The sequence below is a fragment of the Meles meles genome, chromosome 1 (genome assembly GCF_922984935.1).
Source record: "Meles meles chromosome 1, mMelMel3.1 paternal haplotype, whole genome shotgun sequence".
NCBI lineage: Eukaryota > Metazoa > Chordata > Mammalia > Carnivora > Mustelidae > Meles > Meles meles.
This window is the reverse complement of record NC_060066.1, coordinates 189,359,794-189,376,232: the sequence shown is the minus strand read 5'-3', so window position 1 is coordinate 189,376,232 and position 16,439 is coordinate 189,359,794. Positions and strand designations below refer to the sequence as shown.

The 16,439-nt window shown below is 35.8% G+C and overlaps 1 protein-coding gene across 6 annotated transcripts in view; it reads left to right on the top strand.

Moving 5' to 3' along the window:
* The window catches only part of AGO3 (argonaute RISC catalytic component 3), a 138,349-nt gene that overhangs the window by 76,170 nt on the left and 45,740 nt on the right, over window positions 1-16,439 (top strand). For all 6 annotated transcript variants that reach the window (XM_046003051.1, XM_046003044.1, XM_046003069.1 and 3 more), the window contains 4 exons: window positions 8,974-9,108; window positions 13,280-13,367; window positions 13,496-13,643; window positions 14,073-14,192. In XM_046003051.1, coding sequence (XP_045859007.1) covers window positions 8,974-9,108; window positions 13,280-13,367; window positions 13,496-13,643; window positions 14,073-14,192 — 491 coding nt within the window. The remainder of the gene's footprint in view (window positions 1-8,973; window positions 9,109-13,279; window positions 13,368-13,495; window positions 13,644-14,072; window positions 14,193-16,439) is intronic.

The window sequence follows — 16,439 nt, the reverse complement described above, 5'->3', positions numbered from 1 at the left end:
ATCCCAGGGTCCTGGGATTGAGCCCCGCATCGGGCTCTCTGCTCCACAGGGAGCCTGCTTTCTCCTCTCTTTCTCTGCCTGCTTGTGATCTCTGTCTGTCAAATAAATAAATAAAATCTTTAAAAAAAAGTAAGGTATCCCTACCTAACCCACCAGAAAGGATAAAATTTATGCCTGGCAGTACCAGCGGTTAGAATTTAGCACAAAGTGATATATACTGCTTATGAGAGGGTCAGTTGTTAAAACCACTTTGGAGGAGTTTGGCATTATATAGGAAAATTAAAGATACATATCCTTCATGAGTCAGCAATTTTGCTTTTAGGTAGAGCCTTTTCCACTAAAGAAATTTATATGTGTATGTGCATCAAAAAAGACCAACTCTAGGAATGTTCATAACATTCTAGTAACAGAAAGTACCAACACAAATATCCGTATGTTATAGTAGTAAATTATATAGTTTACTTCTATCAGTCTATCTAGTTTTTTAGAGTGGGAGAGAGGGAAAGAATCCCAAGCCGACTCCATGCACAGCACAGAGCCTGAGCTAACACTCAGTCTCCACATCCCTGAGATCATGACCTGAGCTGAAATCCAGAGTTGGGCACTCAACTGAGCCACCCAGGCACCCCAGAAAACTGTATTTCTTTACCACAGTATTAGAGAAGTGGAAATGAAGAAACTTTACATTTAATATAGATGAACTAGAGACAATCCTTAACAACAGCCTCAAAAGATTACATGCTTTGTATTTCTAGTTACATAAAGTTTAAGAGCTAGGAAAACTAAACTATTTAGGAATCTGTATTAAGTTGTAAATTTAAAGAAGACTTTGGTTACCTTTGAAGGAGAAGGGAAGTTAGGATTGAGAAGGGGCTAGGGAAGAGTTTTCTAAGATACAGGCAATATTTAGTTGTTGATCCAGTGTTGGTTTTCTAGGTATTTACTGTGTAATAATTTAAGTGACACATACATGTTTTATATACTTTCCTAAATACATGGTATTTTACATTAAAAATAGAAAAAAGTCTTTATCAATATCTCCTGAGTACTATGTTAATAATATTTTGCTAAGGGGCTCCTGGGTGGCTCAGTGGGTTAAAGCCTCTGCCTTGGCTCGGGTCGTGATCCCGGGGTCCTGGGATCAAGCCCCACATCGGGCTCTCTGCTCAGCAGGGAGCCTGCTTTCTCCTCTCTCTCTGCCTACGTCTCTGCCTACTTGTGATCTCTGTCTGTCAAATAAATAAATAAAATCTTTAAAAATAAATAAAATAATATTTTGCTAAGTGATAATAGGAAATGCAAGGATGTTTAACATGGCATCCTAAGTGCTCACTAATTATAACCATAAAAGGCATTGTGTAATGAGTAGTCTTAAATTCTGTTCTCATACTTTCAGAGCCATAGGAGTAAGCCTATAAAATTGAGGCAGATAACATCCATACCCTGTAACCTCTCAGGAGGTAGGAGGTGTACATTAAAAAAAATTGTGATTATGGGGCGCCTGGGTGGCTCAGTGGGTTAAAGCCTCTGCCTTCAGCTCAGGTCATGGTCCCAGGGTCCTGGGATCGAGCCCCGCATCGGGCTCTCTGCTTGGCAGGGAGCCTGCTTCCTCCTCTTTCTCTGCCTGCCTCTCTGCCTAGTTGTGATTTCTCTCTGTCAAAGAAATAAAAAATTTAAAAAAAAAAAATTGTGATTATGTTTGTACCAGTTCCCGTGTTAATTTCTGCTCTACTTTATACTATTCATTTGTCCTTGGTCTCATTTGGTAGTCCTAGTTATTTTAAATATGGCAAATATCTGTTACTTTCTTCTTCATATCTGTTATTTTCTGCCATGTCTTTTGAAATAGTAAAACACAAACTTAAGAATTCTAATCCCTTCTTCATGGAACACTCTCCCGTAAAACCTCTTCAGGGACTTAGTTTACATCAACGAAATGACTTAGCCTGGAATTAAGACTAGTTGATCAGTGAACAAAGGACATGAGTAGACAGTTTTCTGTTGAGCTCTTGTCATGTTCTGAATACAAGTTGGTACTTTGCATTGAATCTCTACCCTAATGCTATGAGTAGTAGGTATTCTTCCAATTTTCAGATGAACAAATAGAAATTCAGAGAAATAATTAGTGTTACACCTGGGATCAAAATCTGTTTTATTTTAAAGCCTGTCCTTTTTTTATTATTCTAACACTGCTACCTATGGAAAGAAGAAAATTAACTTTGTTAAAAAACAAACATGCAACAAACAGTAAGAAATTAAAGGATGTATTTCCAACAACAAAAATTCTATCATTTATTAATCTGTTAAAAGATACATGACAGTTAATAGAGTGTATTATAAAACCTTAATGAAATTTAAATGACTTTAATTCCAAGATCTGTGTTGATAAATCAAAAGTCTATCCCACTGGTATTCTAAACATAGTCTCTTTTTATGAATTTTTTTTCCTTGATTGTAGATTATGCATATTTAGATACTGGCAGTCTAAGTAGTAGATAATATCTCCTTTTCCACCAAAGCCCTCTCAGTACTACCAGTATTTTACTTCTCAATTTTATTTATCTGAATTCTAACACCTGCCTAATCAATTTTAATTACATGCATATTCTCCAAATTTAGCTATTCTACTAACAGATATTTTGGTGGTTTCCATTCTTTTTACTATTAAAAACAATCCTAAATAAGCATTCTTACTCCTCCGTCCTTTTGCAAATAGGGAAGCTAGAGTGTATTTCAATATAGTGGAACTGCTGGACTAAAAATTAAGCATATGTTCAAATTTATTATATGTTACTCTTTGCTCTCCTAACTGATTGTATCACTTTATATCCCTTCAGAGCTTTCATTCTTCCATTTGCTTGTTGTCAGTTTGTGTTCTAGGTCTTCAAATTCTTTGCCTAACTCGAATGGTATAGTATATGTGCTGCTGAAGCGAGCACCTAACTTGAATGGTATAAAATGATAGGTCAGCATTGTTATGTGTATTTCATTAACTACACATAAGATAATTCATGAAAATCTAGACATTTTGACATTTAGATTTTTCCTTTATGAAATGCCAGCTGATGTCATTTGCAACTTTTATTGTTTTATCTTGATTGTAGGAACTCATTATATATTCTCAAAACTAATTATTTGCTAAAGATATAATACATGTCCTCTACCAGTCTATAGCCTAGGGTTTGGTTGTTTTTTGTTTTGTTTTTGGTTTTGTTTTGCTTTGTTTGTGGGTTTCTTTCTTATAGTTTTCTTTCGTTGTTTGTTTTCTTACAGTTTTTTATAGTTATTTTAAGAAATTCTTATACAGAGGCGCCTGGGTGGCTCAGTGGGTTAAAGCCTCTGCCTTCGGCTCAGGTCATGATCCCAGGGTCCTGGGATCGGGCCCCGCATCGGGCTCTCTGCTCAGCGGGGAGCCTGCTTCCTCCTCTCTCTCTCTGCCTGCCTCTCTGCCTACTTGTAGTCTCTGTCTGTCAAATAAATAAATAAAATCTTAAAAAAAAAAAAAAAGAAATTCTTATACTTTCAGTGGTTTGTAATTTTTGTATCTTGTTTAAGAAATTCTTCCTTGGCTCCAAGATCATAAAGATATTCTATATTTTCTTCTAAATGTTTATTTTTCTTTTCATATTTAGTTCTCTGAATAGGAATTTGTATATAGTATGAGGTAGGCATTCAAGTCTGATGTGCTGTGAATCTATCCTCACTGTCTCTTGACTTCAATAGGATTATAACAAATCTTGATGAATGGTAGGACAGACCTTAGTCTTAAAAATTGTCTTGATTATTCTTGTTTTGCGCTTTTTCATGTTAATTTTATGATTTTCTCCTTAATTTCCAGAGGTCAAGGGGATTTATATCCTGTCAGTATTTTTTTTTTAAGGATTTTATTTATTTATTTGACAGAGAGAGATCACAAGTAGGCAGAGAGGCAGGCAGAAAGAGAGAGAGGGAAGCAGGCTCGCTGCTGAGCAGAGAGCCCGATGCGGGACTCGATCCCAGGACCCTGAGATCATGACCTGAGCCGAAGGCAGTGGCTTAACCCACTGAGCCACCCAGGCGCCCCTATCCTGTCAGTATTTTGATTGAAATTGCTTTGAATTTGCAGATTAATTTGGGAATAATTTACATGAATAGGGTACATTGCTCCATTTTTTAAATCTTCTGTAATGTCTTCCATTAGTAAAGATACCTATTACTTCTCCCCCCAAAATGATACTTATTACTTCTCTAAGTCTTATTCGTATTTTATTTGAATTTCATCCCAAGTTCTACTGTTTTTTTTGTTTTAATTTTAACTTGTATTTTTTTGAATTACATTTTAAGCTGATTGCCAATATATACAAGAATGTAACTTATTTTCATATAGTGACCTTAAGTCTAGCAACCTTGCTGACCTCTCATTAATTCTCTGATTTGTCTTTAGATTTTATTGGGTTTTCTATGTAGATAGTCATATTGTCAAGAAGAATAATTTTCCCTTCCTAGTCTTTTTGCTTTTTATTTCCTAACTTGCAATACTGCACTAGCTAGAACTCCCTAATAAATGAAGTTGAATTTACCAAGTTTTGTTTTGTTTTTAAGATTTTATTTATTTATTTGTCAGAGAGAGAGAGAGAGAGCACGCCCAAGCAGAGGGAGGGGCAGGCTCCCTGCTGAGCAGGGAGCCAGATGCAAGGCTCAATCCCAGGACCCTGGGATAATGACCTGAGCCGAAGGCAGAGGCTTTAACCCACTGAGCGAGCCACCCAGGTGCCCTTATCATAGATTTTTGATAGATAACTTTTCTCTTTTCCGGTCCTGATACAATATAAGTATTAGGTATGGCATTGAATTTTATTTAATGCTTTTTTTGGTACCATCATTTATAGAAATGGTTGTATGCTTATTTCCTTTAACACATTAATGGGGTTTGTTTTGTTAATAGGTTTTTTAAACTGTTAAACATTTCTTTTCGATTAAACTAGCTTATTTTTGAGAGGGCAAGAAGGAATAGAGTGCATATATGTATGGGTTTATAAAATGTTAAGGATTCAGCAGAGAGAAGCTGATCTTTGCTCATTGAAATTCACTCCTAATTCAGCTGTACTCACTGATTTCAACCCAACTTTTAGAACTTTTGTTTCTTAACTAACTTTAATTTTCATCTGAAATGCCCACATTTCTATAGAGGAGATGATAAACAGTAAAATGATAAGCACAGTGGTATAAACAGTAGGGGAGAATAATTGAAGAATGTTAAAAAGGATAGTGTTTGTTTAGTTGCAGTTCAGTTCAGTGATGAACTTCACTAATGTGAATACACATTAGTTGTGAACACTAGTATTATAGCAATTTAGTGAAGAAAATTTACCTGAAGGCTTAAAGGAAAGGCAAATAAGCATTTTACTTCCATATTTTTATTTTCCTTTACCTATTTACCTTTTTTTTTTTTTTTTTTTTTTTTTAAAGATTTTATTTATTTATTTGACAGAGAGAGAGGTCACAAGTAGGCAGAGAGGCAGGCAGAGAGAGAGGAGGAAGCAGGCTCCCCGCGGAGCAGAGAGCCCGATGTGGGGCTTGATCCCAGGACCCTGAGATCACGACCCGAGCCGAAGGCAGCGGCTCAATCCACTGAGCCACCCATTTTATTTACTTATTTGACAGAGAGAGGCAGTGAGAGAGAGAACACAGCAGGGGGAGTGGGAGAAAGAGAAAGCAGGCTTCCTGCTAAGCAGGGAGCCCAATGTGAGGCTCGATCCCAGGACCTTGGGGTCGTGATCTGAGCCAAAGGCAGACGCTTAACAACTGAGCCACCCAGGCACCCGTACCTATTTACTTCTAAAAAAATTAACTCAGAAGCAGTATGTGCTTATTTGATATGTATCCTGTCAGCCTTTTTTTTTTAATACATGAAAATATTCTCACATTTTTAATAGAATAACATAATGTATACTTTTTTTTAAAAGATGTATTTATTTGAAAGAGAGAGAGTGAGCATGCAGTGGGGAGAGACAGAGGGAGAGAGAAGCTCAAGCAGACTCCTCTGCTGAGCATGGAACCAATGTGGGGCTTGATCTCACATCACTGGGATCACAACCTGAGCCAAAAGCCAGAGTTGGGTACTTAACTGACTGTGCCTCCCAGGTGCCCCTAATGTATACATTTTTGAAACCACTATGGATTTGAATATGATATCTAGAATGCAAATACAGTCTGTGGCTCCTGGCTGGGTCAGTTGGAAGAGCATGTGGCTTTTGATCCCAGGATGTTGAGTTCGAGCCCTACTTTGGGTGTAGAGATTACTTGAATGAAACTTAAAAAAAAAAAAAAATAGAATGCTAATATAATCTTATCAGTCTCTCTCTTTTTTTATTAGTTAGAAATTGTGGAGATGATTCTAAAGTTTATCTGGATAGAAGTTTAGCAATGAGTACTGTTTTCTCTTAAATCTTCCCTATAGAAGTACTCAAGGATGTGCCCATATACAGACACACACACAGGCAAATAAAATATATATAAGGACATCCATTGGAAAAGGTTTTGCAATATTAAGAACCAACTTAATGATCCATCATTAGGGACATGAAATACATTCGTGTAATGAGATATCCTGTAAGTGTGAAAAAAACGATGTGGTTCCATATCATAGATTTATCTGCAAGATCTATAATGAGGAAAAAAAAAAAAAAAGCCCAGAATAGTGTTCCTAATATTTTACTATTTGTGTTCTTTTTTATTAAGAGGGAAAGGGAGTATATATTCACTTAATTATCATGCACCAATACTGTGGAATAATATGAGGCCATTAAAAATCGTACTGACGTGGAAAGATCTCTAAGATATACTGTATATTTAAAAAATAATAAAACAAGCTGTGAAACATTTATTATCTGATTTCATGTAAAAAGAAAGTTGCATGGGGGCACCTGGGTGGCTCAGTCACAGAGCATGCAACTCTTGATCTCAGGGTCATGAGTTCAAGCCTCAGGTTGGGTAGAGAGCTTACTTAATTTAAAAAGAAAAAAATTTCATGTACCTTGTTATCTTTTGCGTATCAAAAAACCAGGATATGTACATACCTAACTACTAATAATGGGTTTTTTTTTTTAATTTTTTTAAAGATTATTTATTTATTTATTTGACAGAGAGAGATTACAAGTAAGCAGAGAGGCAGGCAGAGAGAGAGGGGAAAGCAGGCTTCCCACTGAGCAGAGAGCCTGATGTGGGCCTCGATCCCAGGACCCTGGGATCATGACCTGAGCCGAAGGCAGAGGCTTAACCCACTGAGCCACCCAGGCACCCTCTTTTTCTTTTTATTAAAGATTTATTTATTTATTGGAAAGAGAGAGAGAGGGTGAGCACAAGTGGGGGGAGGGGTAGAGGGAGAAGCAGACTCACTGCTGAGCAAGGAGCCCAATTCAGGGCTCAATCCCAGGACCCTGGGATCATGACCTGAGCTAAAGGCTGATGCCTAACCGACTGAGCCACTCAGGCACCCCATAATAATGATTTTTTTTTTAAGATTTTGTTTATTTATTTGACAGACTGAGATCACAGGTATGCAGAGAGGCAGGCAGAGAGAGAGGAAGGGAAGCAGGCTCCCTGCTGAGCAGAGAGCGGGGCTCCATCCAGGGACTCTGGGATCATGACCTGGGCCGAAGGCAGAGGTTTTAACCTACTGAGCCACCCAGGTGCCCCAATAATGGTTATTTCTTAAAGATACTTGGAGAGGGGGAAGTTGAGTTGGGAGGAAATCTTTATTCTGTATATCTGCGTTTTTTATGAGGAGACATCATTCATATAGTCTGGAATAAAGGAAAAAGTACTATATGCTCACTGTAATAATGAGGATACAAAATTAAAAAGAAGAAAATAACATGCATAATAGCCTTACTGCCCACATATATCCTGAGGTTACTACTGCTAAAGCCTTGATAAACACCCAGAGGTGAGGGACATTTTATGGAGGACATTTAATCCTTAAACCAAGGAGAGGGAAAGAAAGAGCACCACATAAAATGTTTACACTTAGCAGCAAAAGACTCTTTTTTTAAGCAGAAAAATGACGTGATAGTGTGTTGCTTCTTGTCTGTTTTGGTTTTGATTTTCACTGTATCCCCAGTACCTTTATGGCACATAATAGCCTCCAGTAAGTATGTGTTTAAGAAATGAGCGATGGGGGGCGCCTGGGTGGCTCCATTGGTTGAGCGGCTGCCTTCGGCTAGGGTCGTGATCCCGGTGTCCTGGGATCGAGTCCCACATCAGGCTCCTTGCTCAGCGGGGAGCCTGCTCCTCCCTCTGCCTCTGCCTGTGGACTCTGTCTGCCTGTGCTCGCTTTCTCTAACAAATAAATAAATAAAATCTTAAAAAAAAAAAAAAGAAAGAAATGAGTGATGGTGTTCTACTAACCATTGGTGAAGCTCTTCCAGTTCTGAAGCCCAAGATTAATAAATTGTGGTGGTTGACTATTAGAGAACCACCAACTGTAGCTAGATGACATGGGGCAGATACTCTTTATTTATTACTTCCTGTAGTTCAGATTAGGACCAACAACATGTAATACCACTCTCTTCTCACATCTGTACAAGACAGGGAGAGCTTTCAGTAGAATAGATTAAGCCAGAGTGGCATAGAAAGCTTTAAGAAATAATATCTAACTTTTACATCTTAAGGGCTCTGGCATTCGTCCCCTTACAAGGCCTTGTCTCATACCCAGAACACTTCTCTGGGTATATGTAGCAGAGAATGGTATTATTCACTTACCCATGAAGAAAGCTAGATTATAAAAACTGTAGGATTTGTCTTTTCTTGTGTCTTCCAGTCAGACAGTCATTAAATTGAAACTGCTCAATTCAGTAGTGCTTTTTTATATACATAAATATGCATAAAGAATAATTATAACTATAATAAGTTAATTATCATGGAAAGTGAACACAAGTTTCTGACTTTTCTTATGGAAGCATTAACTCATACTATTTTTTGTTTTCTTTTTAGTTTCTGCCACTGCCTTCTACAAAGCACAACCTGTAATTCAGTTCATGTGTGAAGTTCTTGACATTCATAATATTGATGAGCAGCCAAGACCTCTGACTGATTCTCATCGGGTAAAATTCACCAAAGAGATAAAAGGTGAAATAATCAGCATTTGGAACAACTTAACAATAAAATGCATGAAAATAACAAACTTTTATTGAAAAAAAAATTTTTTAAGTCTATTCATGTAACATCATCTGTGAAAATATAGATTATAAAATGTTACATTAAATTCATTGCCATTACATCTTAGTGTTTGAATGAAAGAAGTGCCAAGTAATGAAATTAATATTGATACCAACTAATTTTTCATTAATACTTTCTGTTACTAGCCAAAGGTATAAGAATATCTCATGGGAAAATGTTTCTATAATACTGTTAAAAGTAGGAAACTTACTCCAAAAACATTGTTATATCAGAGCTGGAGTCATTGTTTTAACATATTCTAAAATAATGACTTCCTTATTTTTCTGAAACAATTGAATATTTTATTCCTTTGAAACGTTATGGATACAGAGCTAGCCTGTTTCATGTGTTATTTTGGAGTTGGAACTTCGTTGTTTTGTGTACATTATATAGTTGTTCATTGACGTTGCCTATTTTAAATAGTAGCTAAGATCTGTACAGTGGTGTTGCATCCTATGTATATTTTACTAACATAAATTCATCTCTACATAGTCTTCTAGAGAGAAAAAGAAAAAATACTTTAATAGTGTTCTAAAATTTGTATTGTGTTTATTTCATCTTTATATAAATGTACATTTCTATATACATTTAAATATACATTTACCATTTCATATGCAAACCCATAAATACTGTACTTTATCAGTAATTTAAGGAATTTTTCAAGAGTAATTTTGATTGTATAAAATTTTTGTCTTGTTCAGAGCTTAGAACCTATTCCTCAAGTAAGATGTGACTCCACTGTATTTAGTTCTTTATTTGGGCATGAAGAAGAATTAGATATTCTCTAATTAGAATGAGTAGTATAAATTCTGTTTATAAAAATGTCACATCTTAAATAGTCAGAAATAGTTATTTTTTTATTTAAGATTTTAACTGTTACAGATAATTTTCAGCTTCTGGTTTGAATGAAACATTGAAGTTTGTTCACGGAACATCTTTCAGTTCCCCAAATCAGTTAGAATAGCTCAATGCAAAAAAAAAAAAAGAATAGCTCAGTGCATCCTGCTTGCTCCCAATAATCATTCATTCAATACCCAGGAGAGAGATAGTCATTGTTAACGAAACATTAAAAGGAAAATCCTTCCTGCTTTGAAAATGAGCATCCATTTATCTAAAGTTACTTAAATGCCAAAATAATAAAGTGTTATACATAGTGTATTGCAACCATACCATTGTCCTTTCATAATCTGTATTAACTGCACAGTTAGCATTGTCAAGAGGTTAGTGCATTACCCCACCATTAATGTGTGATCATCAAAATGCCATGGTTTCCAGTGGAGTTGCTGCTTAGTTACCACCTCTGATATCATGAAGTCACTTACATTATTTTGCGGTAACTATGCAATCAACTCATATCACCACTCTATCACAGAAAATACAAGATGTACAGAACAAGGATGCAACTGCTGCCCGAAGAGCATGGACTCGATCTTAACTTCAACTGCTCAGGGGCCCAAAGAAATGACTGAAAAAATGACTAGAAAGCATTATAAAGTTGATGTTATAGTGAAGGTAAAGCCAAGTTTATAGGTTAAATATTTGATTTATTAAAGCCAAATTTTTTTTGGTTGGATGGAGGGTTTTGGGAGGGACCTGGGCAGAGAATTATCTAGTCCATTTTTTAAAATTTCAACTTTTTGCTAACTCCTGGGTTGGGTCCAATCCTTAGGCACCTAAGACCCTAGATTTGGGGTAGAAAATTCTGAGTTGGATCTAACTGACCAACTGATTATTTTTTTTCCCCTCCATTCAAAGTCAAAAAGGCTTTGTTGACTTTTTGGGGGGTTTTTTGTTGTTGTTTTTTAAAAGAGAGTTCTTTAACATACGTCATATAATCCTACCATGGAAATTCAAGAGAATCAGAGTTACGTATTCTGTGCTATATATTTGGGCTTAATTTTTAGCCAGCATAAGGAATTTGATGATAATTGTTAAATAGTGATACAAAGTGTGCATAGATTTCCTTAGTACATTTATTTGGTTCTTTTATCTAAATATTGAACTTTTATCTAAATATTTAATATTTTATCTAAATATTTAACAGTAACTTCAGGGTGGTCCCTTTGTACAATTATTCATCATGGTTAAACAAATATTGGGCAAGTATATGGCAGAAGTACCATATGTTTATAGAAGAACCAATTTATTTTTGGTAAAAACTTACTTAGTAGGCTATTAGAATCTTAAATAACTTCTGTAATTCAGGGGAAAACTAGTAGATAATAGCTAAGTGGTGTAGATAACGGAAAAAAATTTCTAAAACATAGTATTTTGGAACATAATATTTTTACATGCTGCTTCATGTTGTTACTTCATATTGCTTCCTTCACATTTCCTTCTTATGAGACCTTCTTTAGATAATATTTTCTAGTCTTCTTTATAATATAGAGGCATAGTATATGCTCTAATCTGAAATTTTAGTTTTATAAAGGTAATTACCAATAAAAACTACTTACCACTGATTCAGTTAGGAGTACTTCTCAAGAAAAATCCATACACTATGTCCATTTAACATCTTAATTTATGCTGATACATTAGAAGAAAATATTACTATGAATGAACTTTGTGTTTGGTACTGCAGTTAATAATTAGATAGGAAAATAAATAACAGTGTTGCAGGGTTTCTCAGCCTGGCCAGTATTGATATTTTGGGCTGGATAATTCTTTGTTGTGGTCTGGAGTGGGAGGTTGTGCTGTCCCATGCATTGTAGGATATTTAGCATCATCCCTGGATCCAAGAATCCCTAAATCTAGCATCCATTAGATGCCAATAACACACCCCATTCCTAACAAAACTATCTCCAGACATTACCAGGGTTCCCTGGAAGGCAAGATTGCCTGTGGTTGAGAACCACTGCACAATAGGAAATATATATATATATATATATATATATAAAAGACAGGGAAATAATACAAAAGTAATACCATAAATACTATCAGGAAACTAAAAGTTGTCCTTCATCTACCCCTTTCTAGATTTTCTGCCTTAGGAGTCTAGGCTATAGTAATAGAGTTGCTATAAGCGGTGGCCTCTGTGTCAGTTTGTTAACTCTTCTCTAGGTAGCTCCAAGATGGCACTCTCAAATACGGTAGCACCAGACGCATGTAGCTATTTAAGTTAATTAAATTAAAGTAAATGTTCACTTTCTTAGTCACACTTAGTCACACTACCCACATTTAATGAGCCAGACATAGAACATTCCATCATCTCAGAAAGTTCTATTGGACAGCACTGCTTAAGAAAATTAATCCCAGAGAATTTCACAAGTGACTTAAAAAACCATTACTTTACTTTCTAAAGCAGGCCTGGGATCTTCAAACTCCTGTGGTCCATAGATGAACTGCAAGGATCCAGGAACATCTAAAATCATAAGCTAAATTATGTGTTTATGCAATTTTCTGAGAGTTTATTGCTTTCATCAGATTCTCAAAGGGGTCAGTGTTAAGAAGGTTGGGTGCTCTAAGAATTATTTTGGTTGCATTTAATTTCTGATAGTCAATATCAGCTGTGTCACTATCGTACACTTCAGATAAATTGTCACTCTCCTTCTATTAAAAGGGCCTGGAATTTTTTTCTTCCAAACTTTAAAAATCTTTGAAGGAAAAAAAAAAAAATCTTTGAAGGACTTCCTTCTTGAGATCCATGAAGTTCTAATCTTCGGTCACTATGTGATGACTGGCATACTTTGAAAATTATAGAGTATGTTGAGAATTATTACAACTCCTCTTTTATTCCTCCTTCCTTCTCCCAGCATAAATACCTAAATTTATTATAAACGGGGTTTTTTTTCCCCTAATTAATGGGGAACTTTGCCCCTTGTTCTTTAGGCTTTGCAGGTTTTATGCTTTTTTTTTTTTTTAATGTAGTAGAGCTTGATAAGATAGGGAAAAATGTTTGGAGTTAGATCTATCAATATTGTAATCTTTACTAGCAGTATTATTTATAAAATCCTTTATTAATATCATATTGCCTATATCACAGATTTTATGTTTAGAATTTGAGTTTATAGTAGTGAATAGGCTTTATAAATACTCGACATGTGAAATTTTTATAACCTCATTTTTTTCTTGTTGGGAACAGGTCTGAAGGTTGAAGTGACTCATTGTGGAACAATGAGACGGAAATACCGTGTTTGTAATGTAACGAGAAGGCCTGCCAGTCATCAAACGTAAGAAAAGCTGGTGTTTGTCAGAGCAGAGATGGATGTGAGGCAGCTTGATCTAGTTAGTGGTTTGGGAGTTTTGCTCACTATAATGAGATGAGAGTTGTTAATGTGTACTTTTTTTTTTTTTTCAGCTTTCCTTTGCAGTTAGAAAATGGTCAAACTGTGGAGAGAACAGTAGCACAGTATTTCAGAGAAAAGTATACTCTTCAGCTGAAGTACCCACACCTTCCTTGTCTGCAAGTGGGGCAGGAACAGAAACATACCTACCTGCCACTAGAAGTAATGTGTTTAGGCTGTTTTTTAATATCACCTTGTTCATTTTTTCTTTGGGGTTTTTTATGGTATATAACTTCATGCTCTCACATTTATTTTGGAGATTGAACTGTTTCTAAATTTTACTTTATTTTAAAATTTTAATAATGAAATAATGTGGAAAATTTCATTCACAATTCTACCACTCTATAGTAACCACTGTTAACATTTTGGTACACTTCTTTTCAGCCTTTTATCCAGTGTACATTTCATCTTGTTAATAATCATACTGTAAAGCAGTATTCTTTACTATTTTATTTAGCGTAATATTAAAAAAAGAAGTTTTAGTGAAGTAGGTTTTAAAATTTTAGTTTTAAAATTTTAATTTTGCACGCAATTGGCAGTGAGAGTTAAAAAGATAAGTACATCCAGTATAAAACTTTTTTCTGTTTGTAGGTCTGTAATATCGTGGCAGGGCAACGATGTATCAAGAAGTTAACAGACAATCAGACTTCCACAATGATCAAGGCAACAGCAAGATCTGCACCAGATAGACAAGAGGAAATTAGCAGATTGGTTAGTACTTGACCCTAGAAATGGGAATTAAAAACATGTTAGGGTGGGGGCTCCTGGCTTGCTCAGTGTTAAGCGTCTGCCTCTGGTTCAGGTCATGATCCTAGGATCCTGGGCTGGAGCCCAGAGTCAGGCTCCCTCCCTGCTCAGCGAGTAGTCAGCTTCTCCTCTCTCTGCTGCTCCCCTCATTTGTTCTCTCTCCCTCTCTCTCTCAAATAAATAAATAAAATTTAAAAAAAAAAAGTTGGGGTGAGGTACTACTAAAGAGCCATGTCCTTATCAGCTCATACCTAATTACCATTTCACAGAATTAAAAGGGATCATGGAAGTCATCTAGTGGTGTTCTAGGGGTAAACCTTAAAGTGTTCTATGAGAACGATTAGATCCTTATAATTTAACCTAGAGCTCTTTAATTAAATCTAGAGCAGCTGCTCTCAGAACCAATGTTTCAATTTAGTGAGCTGAACTTCATTACCTCCCACCTAAAAGAGAAAGGGAGAAGGAAGAAAAGCCAGTGTATTATGACTAGCAATGGTGAGTCTTAACCCTCAGTACGATTGTTTAGCTGCCTTCCTCAGACTGGTGACTGTATAGGATGAATAAAGAAATATGAGACTGCTCTAATCATGTAGGGTCTCTAAGCTGTATCATTGTTCTGAATGGATAGGATGGAAGTGTATCAGTACCACTTTATAAAACTGATGGAATAAGGCAAATGAAAAATAAAAGCCATCTGGATCTTACTCTCCTTTTGAATACCCTTTGTATTACACAAGTGAAGAGAAAAAAATCTAGAAATAGGAATATTACTTTGGGTAATAGTGAAGATTGTTATAAAAGGATTATAGAACTCGTCCTTTCATTTTGTAAGCCAATTACAGGGAAAAAGAGACTTTTTTCCCATATGGTTTTATAAAGAGTAAATAAAAATTATTACATGATATTTAATTAGGAGAATATGGGTTAGTTTTCATGATGGATTTTTTCTGATCTATTATGACAGGATTTTAAAACATTGAAGAAGCTAAACCTCTCAATATCTCTAAAATTTCAGTAATTACTTCTAACTCATTTATTATAACTTCTCTTCCAAAGAGGTAGTATTGTACCATGGCTAAAAGCATAGGCTTTGGAATCTTAACAGCTCTGGGTCCAAAGTCTATCTTCTTCACTTACTTACTGTTGCTGTTACATTATTGCAGTTACAGCATCCAGAAGACTAGTGCAGTGATTGAGTAGGAACTCTGGAATCAGAACATGCATGGTTTCAGATTCTGTGTCACTTGCTTAGCTAGATGGTGTTTAGGCCAGTCATTTAACTTTGTTAAATTTTAAACTTATCCTCTGTAGAGATTATAAAAGATCTCTTTTAATAGTTACAAGGTTGTTGTGGAGAAATTAATTATAAAGCTTAACACCAAGCACATCATACAACAAGTTTTTATTTATAGTAATTGTTACTCTTTGTAACCTTACTATGAAAATACACTAAAACACACCAGAAATGAATGGCATTTAAAGAAACATTAGTGGCGCGTGCGCCTGGGTGGCTCAGTGGGTTAAGCCTCTGCCTTCAGCTCAGGTCATGATCTCAGGGTCCTGGGATCAAGCCCCGCATCAGGCTCTCTGCTCCGCAGGGAGCCTGCTTCCTCCTCTCTCTCTCTGCCTGCCTCTCTGCCTACTTGTGATCTCTGTCAAATAAATAAATAAAATCTTTAAATAAAGAAAGAAAGAAAGAAACATTAGTGCCTAACCTTAAAAAACAACCACTTCTGCTTATTGTGGGAAGATTCTTTTTAAATATTTAGATTATATAGGGTTTTTTTAATGGTTTGTTCCTCAAACACTTGAACACCATCTTCATTTAGTAACCTCATTTGACTTTTACTCTGGAACTGAGTAAATATGTTTTGAAAAACACAGTTTACTATAGCATAGTATAAACATGAATTATATGCTGAGGTCCAAGTCTATACTGAATTAAATTGTTGTTTTTTTTTTTTAAGATTTTACTTATTTATTTGTCAGAGAGCGTGAAAGAGACCACAAGCAGAGGGGAGAGGCAGGCAGAGGGAGAAGCAGGCTCCCCGCAGAGCCCGATGTGGGGCTTGATCCTAGGACACTGGGATCATGACCAGAGCTGAAGGCAGATGCTTGAGCAAGTCAGCTATCCAGGCATCCCAAAATTCTTTATCAACCAGTATTGCACTGTATGTTAACTAACAAAATTTAAATTAAAAAAAATCTTTT